Consider the following 24,776-nt stretch of genomic DNA (forward strand, 5'->3'; position numbering starts at 1 on the left):
AAATTTTATGGACTAATACATTTTTTTGGTCCTTGGCAGATATATTCTGATGTTAGCGCTTCAAGAAGAATGTGAGCGGTACCGTGCAGAAGCCAGTGCAATGCATCTGCAATTGCGCGAATGTGTGGTGACGACCCAAGATATGCGCCATGCCAGCTTGCTGATTGGCTGAAGGAATATCTCGTTAGGAGCGTCGCAGGAAGGGCTGTTTCGTAAACGTCATTTTGACGATGCGTGACGTTGCGCTGGGCCGCCATTGCTGAGATTTTCCGCCATAATTTTTGCTGCGACGAGCCGCACGAATTATGCTAATGAGCAGCCATATACAATGGCAGCCGAGAGGAATGCGTATCGCCACATTTTCCCCGTCGTTTGGCGCCACGAAAATCTTTTGTTCGTAACGCGTGCTCATGGTATTTGCATCGCTCTCGGGTGGTGTTGGCATTTGTGTTTGGGGCCATCATTTTTAAAAGAAAGCGTTTATACGAAATAATATTGGTTGAACATAGCAAGCTTTAGGCAATGTTGTTCACTTTTCGCTGCTGCATTTGTATTGTAATCAAGATTAATGCCTTTCGCCCAATCAAAAGTTATGACACGGGCCTCTTTCTAATTTATAAAAAGAAATGTACGCAAGGCGGCGCCTTGAAGTTTCCTCCTGCGGTGCGAGTAACCAGCAAAATGAACAAGAGATGGCAGCGCCGGCGCTTGCGTCGCGCTAGTGGATATCTCTGGCGCCCGCAACGCTATCGGTGATATTCGGCCGTTTCTCAGCCAGCCGAGTCGGGCTGAGTCACTTGCGTTTCACGAAATAGCGATAACGTGGCCTCGAACGTGCGCGCATCACCACTGGTATGTAGCGTATGTTGTCTCAAGCAAGAAAGCAAGCGCGTTGGCACCAACATGCGATGACTCATTCCATTTTGCGGGGACACGCATCCCAGCTGTTGAAGCAGACGACGGCTTGTACGCAGCAGACGACGGAAGCGAGAAGCGTTTTCGACGGAATAATCATACGCTTTGAGATAGCTGCTTTATTTTTACTGCGGAGGAAAACTGTTTTGCCTTACCGATAACGCTACATTCAGTGCCTTCATTTCAGTTTCTTAGGCGAAACGTCAAGTTGGCGTCACGTTACGTAAGCAAAACGGGGCCACCAGCGCCATTTTGTTTGCGTCGCGCCTGCGTCGCGCATCGAAGAAAATGACGGAATGTCCAGAATAGCGCCCCACATGTTTCATCTTTAAGAAGATAGAAGTGTTGTATTGTGCAACGCCAGACTGGCTGGCTGCGCAGTACGTCTTGATTTTCCTTCCGCGCATCCACTGCCCTTTCCCTTACTGGGGATAGAAAGCAATCGCAAACCCCCGAATAAAGGAAAGGCTCCTTTCATGCTCGAGCTGTATGCGCCTCGTGGTTACTGCTCCGGCTGCAGCGTGCCGTGGATGTGCAACGCTTTCAAACAGCGCATCGACTGTGTTTAGCGAGCGGAAACCCCGCTTCATCGACGCATCCCGTCTCAAGGCGTGGTATAGTGGCAAGGATACCTTGGATTTCACCCAGGATCGGTCCGGGTTCTATTCTCCGGCGGCGTCGGAAGCGTGCGGTTTCGTGGTGCGACGGCTAGCACTCCTGACTCCGAATTCAGCAAAATGTCGGTGAGACCTTTTTCTTTCTTTTTTTACACGTTGACATGGACCGATAATGGCAAGAAATTAACAAAATTACTGCAGTTATAAAGACTCCCTGTTCATTCTGGACACGCACGTGGCGGCCCCTAGCGGCGCCGCCACGAAGTCCGCGCGTGTCGTAATATACAGACAAGAGTGTCTGCACGTATGACGCGTGTTCGACTCCGCCCAGCACCGGATATTTGTTTATTTTTGGCCATCGAAGAGCGACGCATGCCTCATGGCTCAAATTCAGAGACCCAAGTTTACCCGAAAGATGTTCATTGAAGAGCGGCACACATACCTATATGTGTCACATGCCCAGTGTATTGACACGTGTACTTATCGTTATCGGGCGACCACGTTTCGCCGCCTAACAAATGTAATTGCACAGCGCGGGACGCGCCTGCATGTATCCGAAGTTTCTGGAAAGTTATCGATGCTTCTACCCGGCTGTCTGTTGTCGCCGAACCTTGTGTTATCTGATTTCATCCCGTGACGCGAATGGTGTAGAACTTTGTGGAAGGCACGCGGGTCCCAATGATTAGTCTGGAACATTCGATGACTGCTGTATAAAAGCCGACGCGCTTGACTCGCTGATCAGATTTTCGACGATCGCCGACTGTGTTCGCCGCTCTCGTTGTGCTTTAAGTGTAGCCTGTTTTGTGGGCACAGGTTCGCCCAATAAAAGCTAGTTTTGCCTTTCACAGTATTGCTACTGTGTTCTTTGACGTCACGACCACGTGACAGTATATACGTACACCCAACTTGGTTCGACCGACGGATGGCGTGTATTTCTCGTAGAATAAGCTAATCGCAATAAAAGTCATTTCGTCATAGAATTGTTCGTTAGAACGTTTTGAACCAATATTGGAATTCAGTCCATCCTGTGAATCAACTTTAAAGCAGGCGCTAACTCTCAGCTGTCTTTATTGCGCAGTGAAAAAAAAAAAGAAATCGAACGGTGCGCACGTGGGAAAGCCGGCGAGCATGCAACGTTCGTTGTTGGATCAGGCAGTGCCAAAAAAAAAAGTGCGTTTGTCTTGTCTTGAAGGCCAAGAAAAAGGAACGAATGCTTAACGTATACGACAACCACCGATGTTACGACTGATATGTGGACAAGGCTGAAAACGTTGAATTCACTGTCGCACGTCATGATACTAGGTCTCTTGTGATGCAAACTAAATGTGCTCTTATTATTATTACACCAAAGTAAAGGTGTAAGATGTGCAATATTCACTGTTGTGCTTCAAGAAATACGATTTCATGCAATCTTTCGAAGACGGAGAGATTTAGTTCAGAGGGAAGGCAGAAAATCAGCTCACAGCATGTGATTCTTCTCGTCCCAAACTCACTTACTTGGATTCTCAGTGCATACCACTGTATTGCTCGCTTACTCTGTTCCTTAAATGCTATCGCCAGCTTCTAAAAAGAACGAATTCTTTGCGATTCGCACAGCGTCGTATCAGCCCACTGCACCTATAGCGTTGCTTTCACGCGGCCTTCGATACAGACGCACACTGACGGCGATGGGGAACATTTTCGTTTCTCTCGGCGATGTTTTGAAAGCGAATTCTAGGTTATACAGAGCTTTTAACTTCCATCGCAGTAACGAAAAAAAAAATATGCAAATCAGACGCGCATGTTGGAATCCGTGCAAAGCAAAGCGCTATCGCGAAGCGGTCAATTAATTAATGCTACATAAAAACTAAATGCGATTCGTATGCAGCGATAGACGGCCATCGGCACTGCCCCGACTCTTGCTGAGCAGGGCGTCCTGCCACCTCATTTATTTTTGGTACGAATAAACCTTGTTCTTCTTCCCCAGGGAGGCTTGAAAAAATTTGGGCGGACCCCACGCATTGTGGCAGTGGATGTAAGCGGAGCTTTCCGTGCTGTTTGCGTTCATTGACGGCGATGCCCTGACAGTATATACGACAGTCGTGATGTGGTGTCGAACGTTACCTTCCCTGCACCACTTGTGTTTGTCCAGCGGTACAATTGCCTTTATTTTCGTTTCATGCAACGTGTGACGTCATGCGGTTTATTACGCCCCGCGCAGGTGAAAACCTTTAATGTCATGCAATGTCTGCGCTTACGTACACGGCACCGTTCACAGGCTATGCCGAGAACAACCGCCAGTTCATGCACACATGCACAATGAGCGACATAAGGCAACGTAACCGAAGTAGCGAGAAAATTTGAAAGAAAGAGGCTACAGTACAGAGCGCCATTACACCCGCCAACTATTACGGCATCCTTATTTATACCCGCCGTGGTTGCTCAGTGGCTATGGTGTTGTGCTGCTGAGCACGAGGTCGCGGGATCGAATCCCGGCCACGGCGGCCGCATTTCGATGGGGGCGAAATGCGAAAACACCCGTGTGCTTAGATTTAGGTGCACGTTAAAGAACCCCAGGTGGTCAAAATTTCCGGAGTCCTCCACTACGGCGTGCCTCATAATCAGAAAGTGGTTTTGGCACGTAAAACCCCAAATATTATTATCCTTATTTATCAGCAGCACTAACCACATATTTTAGGGGCGCGACCACCACTTCGGACAACAATGCATTGCTGATGGCTTAAAATTCATACTAATGCCGATGCCGAATTACAGAGGGTGAGCCGATGCACTCTGGCCTCCGTATTTCTTTTAAAAACTTTTACTTATGTGTAAGTACTATAATCCTTGTGCAATCATGTACTTCGCCTCTTATTCAAAGTAGCTTAACTTCTTTCGCAAAGATGATTGATCCAGATCAAGGGAGAAAGGTCGTGCCGAGATTCGTACATTGAGATAAGAAAGCCACATATCTGTATGTACCGTATTTACTCGATTCTAAGCACCCCACTTTTTTTTCAAGATCGCGATGCCCAAAGTGAGGGGGGTGATGACCCCTCCCTCTTTTCACTGCGACAACACGACAAGATGAGTGCGAGAAATAACATATTATTTTGCAAATATCCAAAAGAAAAATCGGTGCAGACAGTAAACCCACCGCTTGTCTCGGATGCTCAGCCATTAACACTGCCACTCGAGTTCGTCGCACCGCTTGAGCCGTCGCTCTCGGTATCCCACAGCAGGTCGTCTTCCGTTCCGCCGAAGTAGTTTGTGATCGAATACTTCTTGAATGATTTGACCACTACGTCCACTTACACCCGCTTCCACACGTCCGAAATCCGCTTTGCGATGGTTGACGGGGACGCTTTCTGCAGCTTTCCCGTCGGCGTCTTCTTCCGGTCTTCCTCTTCCGGTCTTCCGGTCTTCTTGCTCTGCCGTCTCGCTGTACGGCGAGATCGCGCCGCGGACGCCGTTCCACCTCGGCACTCCGACGGCTCCGGCTCGATGACAGAGTGAGCACGCACGCTTGGCGGCCTTGGCTACACGCTCTTCCTAACAAATATGGGGGTGCTTCGATTCGCATGCAAACTTCTTTCCCAATTCTTTTGCTAAAATAGAGGGGGGTGCGTAGAACCGCGAAAATACGGTATAATACACCCTTTGTGTCGCAGTGTACGCAGGCGTATGTGCGTTTAATTTCACTCTCGCACGTACCCACTCCGGAAGATTGGCCAGGAATGGGTGCACACGTGTAACGAACAGGCGCAGTGGCGTGAGAATGGGTGACCGCCAAATATGGGAAACTTCAAAAAAGAAAGAAAAAAAACGTTTAATGTCATATGTATTGTTATATAAGAGTTATAAGCGTGCAACAGTGATATATATAGGGCGACATTATACGGGGGTGAACGTTTTATGTCGTTATTGTTTGAATACGCAAGACAGAGGTACGCGCGCTGGCATTACAGTGGAGGCCACGGGTGCGCATGTATCATCATCAGCAGCAGCAGCCTGGTTACCAGCAGTGCCGGGCAAAGGCCTCTCCCATAATTCTCCAACTACTCCGGTCATGTACTAATTGTGGCCATGTCGTCCCTGCAAACTTCCTAATCTCATCCGCCCACCTAACTTTCTGCCGCCCCCTGCTACGCTTCCTTTTCCTTGGAATCCAGTCCGTAACCCTTAATGACCATCGGTTGGTTATCTTCCCTCCTCATTACATGTCCTTCCCATGCCCATTTCTTTTTCTTGATTTTAACTAAGATATCATTAACTCGCGTTTGTTCCCTCACCCAGTCTGCTCTTTTCTTATCCCTTAACGTTACATCCATCATTCTTCTTTCCATAGCTCGTTGCGTCGTCCTCAATTTAAGTACAACCCTTTCCGTAAGCCTCCAGGTTTCTGCCCCGTAGGTGAGTACTGGTAAGACACAGCTATTATACACTTTTCTCTTGAGGGATAGTGGCAACCTGCTGTTCATGATTTCAGAATGCCTGCCACACGCCCCCCAGCCCACTCTTATTCTTCTGATTATTTCAGTCTCATGGTCCGGATCCGCGGTCACTACCGCATGTATCATGTTTATTTATTTATTTATTTATTTATTTATTTATTTATTTATAGTAGCTTTCTGTGTATCAAATGACGCAGAAATAGTCCACGCGTGTGGTAAACACGAACGAGTTGTTACTAACTGAATAAACTTTATTGAAACCAGCAAGAGATGGTGACTGCGCCTAGGTCTCCCACGTGGGGACGTCGAGGTGTTGCCTCTTCGCCGCCTCGCAGGCCTGCTGGGTCGCCCAGAGTTGGTCGTCAAGGTTGGTCGTCAAGGTTGCAGCTACGCAGGGCAGAGTGCCATCTCTATATACGAGAGGGTGGTGGGGTTAGTGTCGGGATATTGTTGTCTACAGTCCCAAAGCATGTGTGGAAGCGTGGCTGGCTGTGTCTTGCAGATATGGCACGTGGGACTGGAGTAAATGTCTGGGTAGATCTTGTTGTAAAGTTGTAACGAGGGGTAAGTATTGGTCTGTAGCAGGCGGAAAGTTGTGCCTGCGCTCGGGATAGTTAGTTGTGTGGGCCGGGGAAGGTTCTACGCTCTAAGTAGGACTTCACAAGATCATTGTAGCGTGTCAGGCGATCCCTACCGGTGGGGGCAGCCTCGCCTTCTCCCGCGCGGTCAACTATAGGCCTCGCGCTAGGGAGTGGGTAACCTCGTTGAGGTTGGGGAGGTGCGGATGAACGGTGCCTACATGAGCCGGGAACCAGACGAGTGTAACCTGATGGTCGGTTGAGCGGGGTGCTTGTTGCAAGATGCACAAGGCTTGGTGTGAAGTACGGCCGTTGATATTGTTGATAACGGCGGAGCGGGAGTCAGAGACGATGGTATGGCATGTTAGGTCTACTGTGGCTAGCGCGATGGCCACTTCTTCAGCTTCCTCAGCGTGTGGGGTTACTAGGCTGATAGCATGGTAAAGAGAGCCTTCACGCGTAGTGAGGGCTGCAAAGCGTGCACCGTGGGGATATTCGGCGGCGTGGACGAAAATCACGCCGTCGTGGCGAGTAAGGGATTTGGTGAGAGCCGTGGCACGTGCTGTGCGACGTGCGTGGTTGTATTCGGGGTGCATGTTTCTGGGGGTAGGGTCGGCGTGAATGCAAGCTCGTATGGTGGAGGGGATCTGGTGCTTATGGCCGTGTTGATGGTGGTAGGCGATACCGTGCGAGGTGAGGATATGGCGGCCCGTCACTGTGAGAGTCAGTCTCTCCAGCTGAGAGCGACGTTGGGCCTCGATGAGCTTGTCCAGTTAGTTGTGGACGCCTAGTTGAAGGAGGAGGTCAGTGCTGGTGCAACCGGGAAGGCGAAGGGCTTGTTTATAGACACCGCGTAGGAGGATGTTGAGCTTGGTTTGTTCAGCCTTGTTCCAGTTTAGATACGCAGCAACGTAGGTGATGTGGCAAATTACGAATGACTGGATTAATCGGAGCAGATTCTCCTCTTTCATACCCCCACGGCGGTTGGAGACCCGCTTCAAAAGCCTCATGGTGTTGGCTGTATTCATCTTGATTTTGGCGAGGGCCATGCCATTCTCTCCGTTCGCCTCTATGAGCAAGCCGAGCACACGGTTATTGGTGACGAGGGGTATGGGGCTGCCATCCGTAAGATGAAGCGCAATGTCTTCGTAATGGCGTTTAGCGGTGGAGTATTTCGGACGGCGGCCACGGAGAGTAGGCCTGTAGATTAGGAGTTCGGACTTCGCATGGGAGCAGCGAAGCCCCGTGCCTTGGAGATAGGTCTTGACTGTTTCAATGGCAGATTGTAGTACCGTTTCTATTTCGCCGTCACTGCCTTGGTGGGCCCAGATGGGTATATCGTCAGCGTATATGGTGTGGGTGACACCGTCCACTTGCTGCAACTCCTTGGCAAGATCGATCATGACAAGATTAAAAAGCATCGGGGAGATAACGGAGCCCTGGGGGCTTCCCGCACTGCCCGAAGTCTGGGCGTCGGAGAGGAGATCCCCCATGCACCGAAAGGAAGGCCGTGCGATTAGAGAGACAGTCTCTGACGTAATTATAAGCTCCCGCACCGATATTAAGGCGTGAGATGCGGTCAAGAATGGTGGAATGGGCTATGCTGTCAAATGCTTTTTCGAGGTCGAGGCCGAGTATAGCTTTAGTAGTACGTGTTCTACCTTCTAGTATATGGTGCTAAAGTTGTAGCATGGCGCCTTGGGTCGACAGAGTGAGGATACGCTGCAGTGTCTTCTAGATGGGTGTTAATTCGAGTGAGGAAGGCAGGCTCCATAACCTTTCCCACACATGAGGTTAGTGAGATAGGGCGAAGATGATCAAGGCTAGAAGGTTTGCCAGGTTTGGGAATAAGGATGACCTTTGCAGTTTTCCAGGCCGGCGGAATGGCACCATTACTCCAGCAGTCATTGATATAATCTGTGAGGTGGGTGACGGAGGCATCAGCCAGGTTACGGAGGGCTTTGTTAGTGACCCCATCGGGGCCAGGGGTAGAGCGGCTGTTTAATTTATGCAGGGCGGCTTGGATCTCAGCGACACTAAAGTCTTCGTCCAGTGGGGGGTTGGGGGCCCCGGTGTAGGAGCCATGAGGTTGCACTGAGCCCACAGGGAGACACTTGTTAGTGAGGTAGTCTAAGACTTGGGCGCGGCCCTGTTTCTTTGTTTCTGTATAGAGAAGTTTGGCGAGGCGATCTTCTTCGGAAAAGTGGGTGGCTTGACTATCGAGGAAGTGTTTGAGAAGCTTCCAAGAAGAGGGACAGTGGATCTGTCCGTCAGCAGTATTGCACAGTTCAGTCTACTGCTGACGGCTCAGAGTGAGGCAATGGGCTTCGATTTTCTTTTTGAGGAGGGCTATTTTAGCGCGGAGGCGCCTGTTGAGACGTTGCCCTTTCCAGCGGGATAGGATGGATGTTTTAGCCGTGAGGAGATTGGCCAGTCTACTGTCCATGAGCTCGACGGGGGCATCGGTGGTAACGGTGTGCGTAGCTGCATTGGTATCGGAGTGGAGATTTCGGGTCCATGCATCAATGTCCGCTATGCGTTCCGCGTGCTGGTCAGCGGATCGATGCTTGCGAAATGCATCCCAGTCAACCCAAGTGAACTCACAGGGTTTGGTAGTAACTGCAGCTATCCGAAGGATAAGTATGGCAATGATGGAATGGTCACTACCGAGATCATGGTGTGTGTTGCTCCATTGGGCGTTGGTGACGTTCTTGGTAAATGTCAGGTCGGGGGTCGTGTCGCGGGAAGTGGAGCTACTGAGGCGTGTGGGGAACATGGGGTCTGTAATGAAAGTGAGGTCGAAGCCTTGGGAGTCCTTCCAGAGGTTTTGAGCCGCCGTCGTCGAGTATCCATATCCCCATACCGTGTTTGGGAAATTGAAGTCTCCACCGATAACGAGGGGGTTGGTGCCAGCTACGTTAAGGGTCTTCTTGAAGAGGGTGAGAAAACGGCTTCGAACTTTGGCAGAGGGATGGCTGTACACGTTAAGGAGAAAAATACTTTCCTTACGTCTCTTGGTGGGAATAAGTTCAACGAGAAGGTGTTCGATGTTTAGGTCGTGGAGAGTGTGTTTGATGGCGGTGATTCTCTTGTGGACGAAAGTGCAGAGGCGACGAGAGGCATGTGACGGGATGAGAGGTTGGTAACCTGGGAGGGTGACCGAATCGATATGGGTTTCCTTAATCATGATGACGTCCGGTTGCCGGGTGAGGGTACGAAGGTGTTGACGGATGACTGGCTGTTTGCGGAGATAGCCTCGGCAGTTCCACTGCCAGATAAGTGTATCTCTGTTAGTGTGGGCCATGATGGGGATGGGGGATGCCGTCATGGGCAGTGCCGGGGTTTCGTGGGCAGGGGGAGCGGGCATAGGGAGAGTTTGTAGGTGGGTTTCAATGTTTGTGACGCGCTGTGCCAGGGCGAGAACGGCGTGTTGCGTGGATTCGACTGCGTTCTGGAGTGTGGTCATTGTGCTTTGAAGTGAGACTAGCATGCCCCTAACCTCTGAGCGCACTTGGCCCACGGCTCCCTCTTGGAGGGCCGCTTTTTGGGGGATGGTGTCAGTGGAGCGTCGTGGCTAGAGGAGTGGGACGCTTCGTCGGGTGGTGTAGGAGCAGGTGTCTTGGATTGTTTAAGATCGCGAACCTCTTGCGAGAGCTTGTGAATTAGGTCGCGCATAATGGCATTTTTTTTTTTTTTGGAGGTGAGGTATTTCTGCGTTATCATTGGTGTTCGTGGACTGTGGAAAAGGTGTGTTGCGACCCTCTCGCGAGGCTCCCTTAAGGGCTTCTGCGAAGCTCACCTTGTTAATAGGAGACTTGGCGGGTGGGGTAGAGGTAGATCTGGATCGGGAACAGCGTTGTCTCGAACGCGAAGGGGTCCGGTAACAATGTTGCCTCGAGAATGATGGAGACCGGGATCTGGAGAGTGGCTTGGAGTGGCGGGAAGTCGCTTTCTGAAGGGTGGCTTGCATTGCAGCTCGGCGTTCCCCAATGCGCTTGCGAATAACGTACGGTGTTTTGTTGCGAGCCGTACACGATTTGTCCGCTGTAAGATGAGGGCCGCCGCACAATGAGCATTTCGGGTTACACGTGTGATCGGGAGGTGGGTTGCGGACTCCGCAACCTCGGCAGATCTTGTTATTGGGAAAAGGGCCGACATCCATGCGGTGTCCGAGGCGGCCGCATTGGTAGCAAATTTCTATTTGCTTGCGGAATAATGAGCATGGTATTAAGGTGGCTCCGTAACGGACCAGATATGGCACGTCGGGGCCACTGAAGGCGATAACAACGGTGGTTGTCGTTCCAATGCGTTTTGCGGCTAGTGCGAAGGGGTTGCGGGTATTGACGATATTGGCGTTAATCTGCTGAGGGGTATCGGAGAGGGAGATTCCGCGGTTGAATCCCTTCGTGGTGTCTTCGGCGGCCGTCTCATACGTGTTAACATCGTGCGTGACCCCATCGACTTGAATGGATTTTATGCAGACATGCCGGTCGGCGTTCTGCAGACTTGGCGTACTGACAACAACAATGTTTTGTTGGGTTTTGGGGCACACGGTGTCTTGTTCAATATCTGCTGGGCTGAGCTGTGCGGCTTGGAGTACGGCTGTAGTCGCGGTAGGACTACCAATTTTGGCGATGTTGAGGGCTCCCTTGGGGCGAATGATAATCTTGATTTGGTTGGAACGTAGCGGAGGCATGCGTCCGGCCTTGAGAACTTGTGCTTTGGAGCGAGAACGAGGGCTTGAGGTTTGGGTGAGTAAGTTTAGGGTGGAGAGTCGTCCCTTAGCTTCGCCGGTTGGCGATGGCGAGTTGTTCGCCAGCCCGTCTCGGCGGCCACTTCGAGATCCATGCTCGTTGCTGGGGCAGAGAAACTTGATCGGCGATATGCAGCTCGCTCGAGTGCACGCCACGCATCCGGTGCGCCTGGCGGGCACGCGCGGCGGCGGCGTGGGCGATTCACAAAAATGTTCGCAGCACAGGGAAATAGAGTGTCCCACCTGAAAATGAGGCGTCTACGGAGTCCTGGTATCTTCGCGGATCGACTGGCGTAAAAATTGGGCCACAATTCTCAAGAGAATGCTGCAAAATCATTTCACGAACACGGAGCCGACGCGAGCACGTCTGCACTGCTCGGCGATCGCAGCGCCTCTCCGAGCGAGTTGTTACGCCGAAAAAATATATAGTACCACCTTTGTGTCACCTGTTCCTTTCTTTTTCTGAAGTTTGGCGTTGGTTTTTCTTTATTTTATAACCTTTGACAGGTAGCCCTGTTCTGTCTTTTCAGGTGCTTTTTTGCAGGAGATGAAAATTGCCTGCGTGATAAAGCGCAACGTTCAGGTAGCTATTATTAAAAAAATGAACCTTTCATTTTTAATCATTAACTTTATGGCACATGTTGAAACTGCAGAAATGAAGGCGGGTAATATTGAAGTCGAATCGTCTCACTATAAATTTCGAGAGAATACAGGGCCGCTTTCGAGATATTCGTCCACGAAAAAGTGCTAAAAGATTAATTGCAATTGCTGTTAATATGGTCCCGGAAACTGACAGAGGAGCGTTTTCGGGGCAAGCTGTTAGCGGAAACACCAGCGTACTTCGTAGCACATTTTGGGGACTGACATCTCGAAAGTGGCTTCGATTTCACAATTTCAACATGCCTTCTAAAGAAATTTATTTAACAACGAGTTTCTTGAAGTTCTTTAGTCAGAGAAGTGACCTAATATGCCGACATAATGACAAATGTCCGACAATTTTACTGCGTCTGCGGTACAGCGGACACCGCAAGAACACGTGCTGCTGGCAAGCAGATATCGTGCTTGACAGGTGTCGCTATGAACGCCCAAAAGCAAAACCACAGAAAACAACCGCGAACGTGAGTGCCGACGTGACATTCATAATTGGCTCCCTTCCGTAGCATTCCGAAAGGAGCTAGCCACGATCGAGGAATTCAATACCAATTTGGCTTGATCGCGATCGAAAGTGACAGTAAGCAGTATTAGTGAATGACTCATTCCGTTCGCATTTCACATGGTCGCGGTTGTTCATTATGCGTAGTGGATGACGCAATAAGTTTGCGGGATGTGCGCGCGTGCACGCAGGTATTGCATCATTTCCGGTAGTCGATTGAAAAGAACTTAAGACCACAATAAGGGCAGCTGGAGGGAAAAGAAATAACGGCAACGACACTGACATCGATCAAGGAAAGACTGCTGTAGCGTTGTCGAGCTTTCAAAAAGCCGGAAGCGCATTTCCAAGCTCTTAGAGGAGCAGGAAGTTCGGAATAGCCGCCGACGATGAAGACAGGCTCACGTGCTGTATGTACTTAACGTCTTAAACGGTGTCCGGCGTAAGACACCTGTGTAACGAATATCTGCAAGGGAGCCAGACCGTGCGTTCCCGATTGAGCGACGCGCTCAAGCACGGCCGTGTGCTCACTGCGTGTTTATTTTATGCAGATCACCGGCTTTCGCTTGATTGGTGCGGCAGCGTTTATCGGGGGCAACGTATTCGAAAACGACGGTAAGCCGTGCCGCTTCATTCCTGTTTTGTTTTGTTTTCGTCTGCCCATTACTTGATACGTTGTCTGTTCGTGCGGACTTAAGCAGACGGCGTTCGGCTGCTCTTCAGTGAGCTGTCGGTCTGTACGCCCGCGTCCCCTGAGGAGGTAAAAAAGTAAAAAGAAAACATGGGGGAGGGGAGGTGCAACGCACTTACCCAAGCTACAACAATAAGAGAAACTAGGGTCCCGTCTTCAGCACGCACTGTACCAAGTCTTTCGTTGGTAGGCGGAGAGAAAAAGACGATTGCCCCCCTCCCCCAACTCTCTCGCAAACCTAGAATCAACCTGTCGTTAGTGCTCCTCGGTTCGTTGTGTTCTCCCTTTGAGGCCTCTCGAGGTGCTCCGAGAAGGGGGGGGGGACGTCATGGGGTACGGCAGGTGGGCTGCGAGGGAGTACCGAACAACGCCGCGTCATAACCGGCTTCGCCCAACCACTCACACGTGCCCCCCCCCCCCCCGCACACTCTGAGCGCGCAGCTAGAGAGAAAGGGACGCGGCTCACGCCATCGCGCGAAGTCCCTCAAGGACGTTCCTTCGAGAAGCCGGCTGTAACGCGGCCGACGCCGTAGTGGTTGGTGCGTCGGCACAACTCGCGGAAGCGGAGAGGTGTGTGTGCGCGGGCGACGGGATTGTGCGGAAGGTGTGACCAGGAGGACAAGCGTGCAGTCGCTCGGGGTGCGGATTACCGTCTGTTCCAGAAGACCGCAGAAGAGAAGGTGCGTCCCCTTTCTTATTGTTCGATGCCGCCGTCGCTGTATGATATTTTCTGTCGCCGGTCTACACGTGGAACGTCGGCCCCTCGTCTGAGGATCGCTCTCGCCGTCTAGACGAGAGTCCTTTAATATTAATGTGTTTTAATGTGTTTAATGTTATTAATGTATTAATGTACCCTGACGCGTTGCTACATAATTCGTGTGCTCCTGGCACGTGGGGAGGAGGGCGGCTCCTGCTGGAGACAGCTTGCCTGCCGACGTATCGTTCGCTGAACGCTAGTCACACTGGCTGCTTCATCACTGTAGTACGGTCCTCTCAAATATAGGTATAAACGACAAGAGCCTGTATGCGCGGGAAGACTAAAAGTTACAGGGTGATCTTGCCTGTGAGAAAAGAGGCCTTTCTGGCTAAACAAATAAAGCTAGGTTATGTTGCACGTGTTGATCGGGCGCTACTACTTTAATAGTATTCCGGGTTGCCACTAATCGATCGAATCTACGCTGTGCGATATATCTACCATATATTTACCGGTTATTACCTACCGTAGGGATAACATATGTTTTGCTTTTAATAAGGTGCTCGTGCAAAACCGATCTGATAGGCCTGTTAGCAATTCTTTTTTTTTTCTTTGACGAGTGAAATTACACGATCGATGATGACCATGATGCACTTCATTATTGCTTGACCAAGGTATTATTATTCACACTGCCACCGTCAAGATCGCATAGCTAAGCGGGCAAGCACCTTCGCCCGTCCCTGCAGCTGCTACGTGTCGAGGAATTTGCTTCGCTGGAATTTCGTGTCGGTGAAAGTCAAACGTACCGCAGTTGGAATCCCCGTGACCCTGCTCAGGCAGACAGAACAATTGGCTCGAACATTAAAATTTAAATAACAAAATAAGATAGATAAAATAATAAACGACGCTCTGCCTTCTGCACCAAAGCATTACAAGCGGTCACATAATAACTAAATAAAAGACGTGGACAAATGTCAAATGAATTTGTGTGAATAACAAGAAACGAAGTGGGGCGGAGTGGAGGGGGAAGGATATGCCATCGTCGGCCAAGCCATGGCCAAGTGAACGAGTGGCGCGGGATTTATTAATCTTTCAAATTGAATACACGTAATAAAATACTATATAGATGGCGAGTCTTGTAGTTGCCCTTACACACAGCAGAATGAAGGTCTAGAATTTATGAAATTGAAAAGTTTTTTCAAAGACTGCGCAGTCGCGTGCGACGTTATAAGGGTCCCTGCCAGCTTTCGAAAACAGCAGTTTCCGTTCAGTGTCGCTTGTCGTGTGCCGTAGGTGAGAGTTTGAGCCTTTCTCAGAAGAAGGAACCACAACGTCTTTGCTACAGCTGATCGAGGCCGAACTGGAGAGTGCACCACCGCAGTTTGGGTGCAATCACTTTTCGCACGCGGCCTGTGCTGCTGTCGCGGGAGTCGACCGGACTCATTGGCCGCTGCCAGCTGCGACACGTTGCAAAGCGGAACAAATTTGACCGGCCGGAAGGTCTAAATAAATTTGTTTTCATACCGCCATGTAGCAGTACCAAAGGAGTAACAAAGGCACCGACAGGGCGGTGAGGGGTGGAGGATTGCGATGGGGGCAATGACCTCCCATCGCTGCTCCCTATCCTTACCTTTCTGACACTCACAGGTTCATCAAATAGTTCGCGAGGACGGCCCCAATCATGCATCTGAGATTCCGGAGACGAGCCTGACGAAGTCGGGTAGCGTAGGCTCTCCGGATCAAAGACTGGTCATCGGGGCCATGTAAACCATAGCGTGGCCGGGCGAGAGCCGAGACGTATCGAATTGGCCCGCCCAATCCGATTGGCAAGAACGGGTCGGACTGGGCCAGCTGCACTCCTGAGTCGACCCGCTCGCATGAACGAAGCCATTGCATGGATTGGATGACACACCTTATCCGGAGAAGAATATTCTGAAGGCATGGTACGACACTCGGGGGTGCTCTGCGAGCAAGGAGAGGGCTCGACAAAACGTTGGGCTCAACTGAGAGAGGCCCCTCACACCCGAGTCGCCCGACAGGCACGTGCACATTTGTAAACGTGCTGTGCGCAGCAAACGCACGCGCACTGCATGTGTACATGATTCACTGTACACTTTCACCACGTTAACCTGCCCCCTCCCCTCGTCCCTTGTATGGTAGCAGCCTATAATATATAGGGACAAAGCTACTACGGCCGATAACCTCTCCACTTTTTCTCGCATTAAATTTGTTTTCTTTTTTTTTTAAGAGGAGAGATGCCGGGCTGTTTAAATGTGTGGCGAGCAACAGAATTTTAAGAATGAATAACTCGGAGGTTCTTTCATGCGTGACCAATTCTTCTCAGTGATTCGAACGTTTGGATTTTGACTACACCCGGAGTTTGTTCGCCCATGCTTATCGTACTTGTACTTCGATAATAATAATAATTTGCTGAACCCCTCAGCTGTGAGAATTCGCTTAAGCGTTATTCAAAAGACTAGCGCAATATAGCAGGGACAAAGACAGAGAAGACGACAGGACGAGCGCTAAACATCAACTGGTTTTTTACAGCAAGAGAAGGTACATATATACATTTCGTTGGTGCATGCGCACACAGTGTTAAAATAGTACAAACTCATTCTAATCAAAATGTGGCAGACTGTTCTGTAAGTACATTTTTTTCTTTTCTGGACAAGGCAAGTGAAGCCGTGCTGACACAGTTATCACCCTCCCTGTCTATGTGATATGCCTCACTAATCTCGCGCCCCCACCTTGTGCCTCCCCTACCAAGCACACACGTGGCGTCAAACGCAGGCACGCACCCGCATCGCTTACAGTGCATGGCCAAATGGCCGCCCCGCGCTAATGAATCTACTAGCGTTCGGTGCTCTCGTAGCCGTTCATTTAGACAGCGTCCAGTCTGCCCCACGTAGCATCTACCGCACGAGAGAGGTATGCGGTATACGACCCCAACCATGCAGGGTACAAACTTGCATTCATGTTTTTTGGCGCAGACCGGTTTATGCTTCTCGTTTACGGCTTTGCACATGCGCACCAGCTTTTCGGGGGCAGTGAACATCACGTCCACGCCGCACTTTTCACCAACTTTCCTCAGCCGGTGCGATAGCTGGTGCACGTACGGAATAGCTGTACGTTTCAGCTTCTTGCAGCTTTTTTCGGCTGCTACGCCAGGACGTCCACCTGCTCTGATTTCTTTCAGAAGGCATTCCGCCACAGCCGTCACGATCTCTTTCGGAAAACCGGCGTTCTGCAACCGGAGCACTTGCATCTGCAAGCTAACCTCAATCTTATGGTGGCAGGACTTTTCGAGAGCACCACGCAGGCAATTTTTTGCAATGCCCCTCTTAACCAATTTTGAGTGAGCCGAATTATATGCTAGAATTTCTTTTTTAGTGCGAGGCTGATACGACCAGCAGATGTGCCCTGTGCCAAAGTGCAAACACAGCTCGAGGAATTGGAGACATCCGTTCATCGGCACTTCATGCGTGAACCTTAATTTGTCGGAACAATCTACGAAAATTTCTAAAACACTTTTTACAACCTGTGGTTTGTCGCTGTCATTTTCAACATTCACAAACACAATGAAATCATCAACATATCTAAAACACCTCACAACACGTTTATCCTGTTTTATGCACGATGCCACGCGCTTGTCAAATTGGCCTAAAAAAATTTCACTAAGTATAGGAGCTATGCAGGAGCCTATGCAAATACCATCTTTTTGCACGAACAACTTGTCGTAAAAACAAATGTAGGTGGAAGAGAGGTAGCACTCAACTAATGCTACAAAGTCGTTTACGGAAACCCCGCTACTATTTGAACTGGACAGCCCCCCAGTTTTCAATCCGCTCTTTTACTGCGTCTAACAACTCTGGCTGGGGAATGGAATAAAAGAGCTCCTCAATATCGACTGAAAAGGCAAAATTGGCTTGTGAAGCACCATCTTGCTCACCCAAAAATTCAATCACATCCTTTGAGTTGCTTACACGAAAAGGATCTTCTATGTCTATTTTGCTAAGATGCTTTTGTAGGTATTTTGATACCAGACCTTGCCAGGCTTCTTTCTCGGATGCGATTGCTCTGAGAGGAATGCCTTCCTTGTGGGTTTTTGCAGAAAAAAATACGTTCAGCCCCGGCATATTCGCAGCTTTTACAGACTTGTGTAGTCCTGTCAAATTGATCTGTTCACACAGTTTGAGTGCCTCTGCCTTTACTTTCCTGCCAGTTCTTTCCAAGGGAACAAAATTCTTTTCAATAGCCTGCTTAGCCTTTTCAAGATACATCGTTTTGGGCAACACGACGAAACCACCCTCCTTATCAGCAGTCAGCAAAGAGAGATTATTCTTCCTGAGGTAATGAATAGTTTTGCCCACCGCTAGCGTTGCCCCGAGTGAGCATGGTTTCCTACTTGTCAGGCAGTCGACACCTTCAGAAATACATCTAGCTTTCTCTTCTGCATCTGCACATTGCCCAACTTTCCTAAGCATCGTAAGGATCCCAAGCGGTGTCTCGTTAACTTCATTGCAAAATTTAGGCCCGCAGCTCAAAACCCTTTCAACATTATCTGGGAGACCACATTCCGCTAAACACAACACTTTTTTCTTATGAACACCTTGGGAATCCTCTTTTGCTTTTTTCCAAGCACACAAAGATGGTAGGCCAGAAGACCACAGAAACTCGGTAACATTTGCTGCCTCCCTAGCCCAAGTCCTCATCAAGGCGTCACAGGTTACCTGGCAACTTGTCCTAGTCGCGGCATGCACACGTAGGCACGATTGGAAATACCGGATGTGTCTCCAGAGTTCTGCACGGAAGATCTTGGTGATTCTTCTAGTATGTCGCACGGACGCTTGGCAGGGATGGAACAAGGCTTGCACTTCTGGCGGTACCAGTCCATTCTTCAGGGCGAAGGATAGCACTCTTGCCCGGTAGGTAGTTACTGCTACTAGGTTCACATATGTAATTGAGGGATCTCGACACATAAAAGAAGGAAGGACAGGGCCCGATGTACGAGAAATCAAAGCGATCAAAACCAGTCTTTTGAATAATGATGATACACCAACTAGCCCAGCTTTCTGCTTTGTTCGCTTAAGCGATGCTTTCATTGGTGTTTGCCAAGAACACTGATCCTGGGTCAGTTGCGATCAGACCACTTTGCACGGTTTCGTCGCTACTGCAAACGTCACAAGCAGCACTGTCGGCTATTCTGACGCGGCAAGCAGATGTATCTGTAAAAGCTGTACCATGCTACATCCGGCAAACAGCGTCTTTTTTGGAGAAACGGTTTTTACAGTTTCTTACAGGAACCCCCCTGAACCAAAGTAAGCGAAGTTCCGGCTCCACTGAGACCAGTACCGCACGCTCTCTCTCTCTCTCTCTCTGCAGTGCTGGGTCTCTTGCAGCAGTCGATTAGTATTCGGACTGCATGATCGATCCAATTGAACGTGCATGGCGTTGAGGTCCTGCCGTCGGCGACCGGTGATTACAGCTGGGCGCAGCTTTCGCTTGGAGCTGTTTCGCATATAATATCCTTGTGAAACTTGAAGACATTCCGGGAACGTCGTCGCTTTTGAAGTCGGTTGCTATTGCAGTGAGTGGTATGCTACGAATGTGAAAAACTAACTTTTTTATTGTTTTTAAAATGTTGCTAGGCTATGGTCAGCGTATGAAAGTAAATATAAGTCCTCTTGTGGTCGCGAAAAAAGATCTGTTTGTTTTCTGCCTTCTTTTTTTCCCTGTTTCTAAATGCCTTAGGTGCCAGAAAGAGCGACTGCATGTGCTTGGAACAAGTAACAGTCTCCGCACGTTTGAGATGGTGAAAAACAGCCTTTATTTGCATAAACGCCGAAATGAAGATGCAGCTTTGTGTGCTGCGTTGTCGGGCTTGGCGCTCCACGCTGGAGTTTCGTGTCATTTCGCCGTATTCCAAACGTCCTTCGTGGCTGTTCACGTTGTCTGTGACGACACAGTGGCCTACACCAAACTATAGAGTCACTTATCACGAAAACTGGTCGTAAGAATGCGATTAAGCCGCTCTAATGCAGTTCCGTATGCATCTGAATTTATATACAGGGTGAATGTGCCGAGTAATCACTTCCTAGTTCATTTTGGGAACGAATGAAAGCAACGTGTTACATGTTGTACATAGGTCCTCAAGAGGATATTTAGCGCTATGTTTTCAGAATATCGTTGGAATCCTATAGGGTTTACTGATGTCGGCTGCCCCGGCTTCGGTACTGCTTTGCTTCGAGTTCTAACATAAGTACACTACCAAACGGTACAGTGAAGTAAAGGTAGCGATAACAAAGAAAGAAGAAATAAAGAAAATAGAGCACCATCTACAACTTATTTCATGCCGTCGTTTTTTTTTAGATCAGTGTAGTTAATGTTGCCACTACTAATGCAAAATGAGGGTTAGTTAAATCATGATATCACGAAAACAGATCCCGCAGTTTTCTTTATTTATTTATTTAACTACAGTATTAAGCTTTATTAGTTCATCTGGCATCTGCAACAGCAAGGCGGCCATTCTCACCGGGAAAGAGGCTTGGGGGAGTATCCTGTAACGGTCCACCTAGTGGACACGTCCATTTCGTCTGCTGCTGAAATGTGGTTGGCTGTGACGCCTGGTTGTTGCGGACGCGCAGCCCAGCCAATCGGAACGGCAGACGAAACGGACATGTCCACTAGGTGGACTGCTTAACCAGGGGACGTATTCTGTGAAAGTTAAGGCCATATGAGAAGACGCAAGGAGAAACTGAGGTGGTGGGCGGTCCCGCTAGCCACCCTAGTCCCGCTGTGAAGGTTCTCGCACCGGCGCGACGGGACGTCACAAATTGCGAGAACGTGTGCTCAGGTCTAGTCGATTGTGCATCGGTAAAGGAGCACTGCAATGACAATTTTAAAGGACTCAACAAATCAACATGGAATGTTCCGAAAACTTGTTTTTTATTTGCATGTGTATCTCTGTTAGTGTGGGTCATGATAGGGATTGGGGGATGCCGTCATGGGGACTCCGAATCGGCCCGAATGCAAGGTAAAAGAACTTCAGAGCTCGTGACGTCGCACCGGCCATCGCGGAAGCCCCTTCATCAGCTTACGCCTGCACATGGAGGGACTCTTACGTATACCAGCGCCGAAGTATAGGAGGCGAAATTTAATAAAGAAAGGGAAGTTTGGCTTTTATTTTCTTCGGGGTAAATGTCAATTTTTTGCCCCGCTGATAGATTAAAAGTAGAGTTTCGAATGTATTACATTTACAATTTTAAACTAATTTGGCGCAGCTTACGCTAGTCCCGCTGAAAGCCTGATGTATTATACGTACCATACGCAACTCTAAATGTCGGGTTTGAGCTGAGGCGGTGCGCTTACAAGACCCTACCGCAGCGCAGTAAAAAAAAATTAATAAATTAATATAAAATGAAAGAAAAAATAAAGCAAATGTTTAATCTTCCTCTGGTGAAGCCAGGCCAGCTCTGACCGCTGGACGCTGAGCCTACAAGGGGCTCCACACTACACTCAAACACACAAATGGCACACCCACTAAGGCTATTCACGGGAGTCCCAATACGAGCCTGCAGCTATCGGGAATAGCGCCTTCGCCAAGCTCAAGCGGCGCTTGCCCGCAGCCCGAATGGATTTGCTTTTTGCTTTGAAGCTTGGGGATCGCGCATGTTGACAAGTCATCTTTTACTTGATGCAAAGTATTTCTTTTCATTCTTCCGTATTTCTTTATTTGTTTTCCTGCTTCGTTTTTCTGTCCAACTACACAGCTGTCGCCTTTCTATAATAATAAATTTCGGTGCTCAGTCTCGCCGCCTTCGTTTCTTTGTCGCACGTGCTCCCTTCGGTGTGTGTGTGTGCTGCTTTCGGAAACGTCAGCAGCGACACAATTCAATGCCCCCACGCGTGCTTCCTTGTGGTGGGCGAGCTTATACGACAACACTAACGGTACTTTTGCGAACAACGCACCCCAGCGCGGGTTCGGCGAACGACCCACTTTGCGCTGTCCGTCGTCGTAGCAGAACGCTGTAATGACGGATTGGAATGCGCCGCCCTGCCCGACCTGCTCGACGCCCTCTCCCCCCCCTCCCCCCCCCCCGCCATCACCCCCCGGTTTGGTTCTTTCTCTTCGTCTCTCTGGTTGGGAGGCGTGCGCGGCGTTCTTGCGTGGGCACAACGCGATGCCCGCAGGTGCGGGGCCATTCTCAGCGCATAGATCTGCCGTTGCCGCAAGGTATCGTGCGCGTGCGGAAGGTTACTTTCCTGACGTCTGGTCGAACGGATTGCGCAATGCCACCGTGCTCCCTTCTGCTACGTGGCTGCCGTCTGCTACTTCGCAGCCGTCCGCTGCCTGACCGCCGTCTGCTAAAAATGCGGGAGAGGAAAAGGGCGGCAAGGGATGGGGGGGAAAATGTTTCTATTGCGGCACGGCTATATTATTCCTTGACGATTTTGCAAAGAACCAAGTAATTTTTCATAGATTACTGAATTGACCAGTACTTTTTAAAACGAAGCATTCTTTGCTTCTTCCTTCGACTTTCACGCTCCTGGTGCTACTTCCTTGCACACCGCCTCGGGGGGTGGTTCGGAGCCTGTATATACGTGGTAGGAGCGTGACAGAGCCGAGAGGCGACGCGAGAAACTCTTTTGGACCCTTGCAGCGCGTCGAATGTGCACAATGCCCTCGGAGCTCCCTGAGCGTCACCACAATACCCTCTTGACAGCTGTAATTATCCGTGACACACGCAAAAGCATTGCAGAAACTGCAGCGTTTACCTCTCTACTATAACGTGCAACCGTCCAGAGGCTAGGTGGTGTTGCCAGAGGGGACGTATGTAGAATGGTAGAGAGGAGGGGGAGAGGAGGCGGAAAATGGATAGCACCGACGCAGCCGCAAAACTCTACTCTTCGCTCGCATGCATGGGGGCAGGGCGGAAGAGGGAAAATGCGACGTGAGAAGGCGAGGAAACTTGGGTGCCTCGATGCGCCAGCCCCCAAGCACCCCGGCTACTACTAGACACGAATGCTGTTGCGGAAAACTGGATCGATTTAAGTTTAAGGTATGGTACGGTACGTTTCTGGTATTTCTGAAGAATAAAGACCGCGTACATCTATCAGGCGGACAACTGACGCACGGCGTGCAGACTCAAAGCCGCATTAAAGCACCGTATCGTCTACGCGACATCGTAGCACCGTTGAGTCTAGGCGTCGCACTTCAACATTTCTGTGCCCGCCGTAGTAGCTTTGCGGTTATGGCATTGCTCGAGGTCGCGGGTGCGATGCCTACCGCGGCACCCACGTCTCGACGGGGACGAAATACAGAAACGCTCGTGTACTTGGATTTTGGGACACGTTGAAGAACCCCAAGGGGTCAAAATTAATCCGTAGTTAACCGCTACGCTGTGCCTCGTAATCCGATTGCGGTTTCGGCACGTACGGTGCCATAACTGAAGTTCGAAAATTACGCCCCGATGCAATGTGCCATGTGAGGCAACGACAATACTAAACTTCTATAACAACAGTGAACAACAACGCCTCAAGCAACCACGTCTCGCTGTGTGTTCTGCGTACTGCGAAGGCAAACGGCAGTGGTGCACGCAAGGTAGCATTTACCATGAACTCACCACTCTCGTATTGCACTAAACGCTGAAGAAATGAAACATTAGCCGTCACCGTCGTCGCTAATTATCACCAACCGAAGCAAACAGCACATACTGCTCCGCTTTTGGCCATTCCCACAGTGCATGGGATTTGCACATTTCTTTTTATTACTTTTCTTCGTATAACCTTAACGCCGGGCAATCGTCGCTGTGGAAACTCCTACCCGGCGTCAGGAATTTAAAGAAGAAACCCGTGCGCTAATCTAAAGATAGCGGCTGGGTATCGATTTTTCGTTGCTCCGTAACCTTGGAGACGAGGGCGACAAGTAGCGGCCCGTCTGCTCCACTGCTGCCGACACTGGCGCCACACTTTCACTCACTGCTTTCGAATCCGGAAAAAAAAAAAGCTAGACGGAAAAAAAAGCTAATCCCAGAAAATTTCGACTCCACAGGAAGCGCGGAAATCGCTGCATCCAGGAAGCGCGACAACTACGCGTGTACGCGGAATGGTCGAGCTCGTTTCCAGAACCGTGTTACAGGCTGCCTCAGAGAACCATCGGTAGCGTGGTTCCTGCTCCCTAGCCGTAGCAGACGACACACGCTGCACCGCTGATGTGCCTCGAATGCGAGAACAGTGGCGCTGCTTGTCCGCGAATCGTGAATGTTTGGGTTGTCTCAAGAGTTGAAAATCAGGAAGCTGTTTTGCTGTCGTTTAAACGCCTGCAGTGTATACCGTCTAGCACAAACACTCCCGGCGTTGCAGCATTTTGGCGTGGCGTGTGAGCATGTACGGCCACTGGTTGATTCAGGCGGCGTCGGGTTGGCGGCGTTCCAGACGTCCTTGCGCAATATGCCGGCACAGCTAGACCGCACGGCACCGCGCATTATACGAGTTCGAAGGAAGCAACGCGTCCAGCTTGCGGCCGTTTGACCGTTGATGCGCTGAAATCGTAAGTGCTGCATTAATTTCCACGAAACCTTTTGAACTGCATCGCCGACGACGCAGACGACACGGTGCTGGAAGCAGACGACGCATCATCCCGCTTTAGAGCCGCATTGATTGGCGCATACTGCAGGTCACTAGGTATCGACATTAACTGCATGTGGCTCGTTTGTCTTCTCCGGTGTACTTTATGACGATAAAAGCAGTACACTGTTTGTGTTCGCGGAAGGAGTGCCAACACCGGGATTTCCCTCTTTGGGGCTGTCCTTGTACCGGTTACATCCTGTTTACTTGAGCGGTGAACCGGATGAGTATTTCGCGTTTATATTTCGTCGGGTCCACGTCGTCATGCGGATTCAAGGGATCGCAGCGTATATTCTTGGTTAATGACAACGACGCG

The 24,776-nt window shown here is 50.0% G+C and overlaps 1 protein-coding gene across 6 annotated transcripts in view; it reads left to right on the top strand.

Annotated features, from left to right (window-relative positions):
• Nucleotides 1–1,368: 1,368 nt before the first annotated feature.
• Nucleotides 1,369–24,776, top strand: part of Tdh (L-threonine dehydrogenase) — an 88,405-nt gene continuing 64,997 nt past the window's right edge. For 2 of the 6 annotated variants that reach the window (XM_065446224.2, XM_065446222.2), the window contains exon 1: nt 1,371–1,658. Coding sequence is in view for 2 of the 6 variants with exons in the window: in XM_065446222.2 (XP_065302294.1) it covers nt 1,653–1,658 (6 nt within the window). In the remaining 4 variants the exon portion in view is untranslated. Of the gene's footprint in view, nt 1,659–4,885; nt 5,024–12,991; nt 13,062–13,660; nt 13,818–24,360; nt 24,384–24,776 lie in introns of those variants that run through there. The other 4 variants (XM_065446221.2, XM_065446225.1, XM_065446223.2 and 1 more) reach the window with 4 other exon arrangements.

This window comes from Dermacentor albipictus, chromosome 6 (genome assembly GCF_038994185.2).
Source record: "Dermacentor albipictus isolate Rhodes 1998 colony chromosome 6, USDA_Dalb.pri_finalv2, whole genome shotgun sequence".
NCBI classification, from domain to species: domain Eukaryota; kingdom Metazoa; phylum Arthropoda; class Arachnida; order Ixodida; family Ixodidae; genus Dermacentor; species Dermacentor albipictus.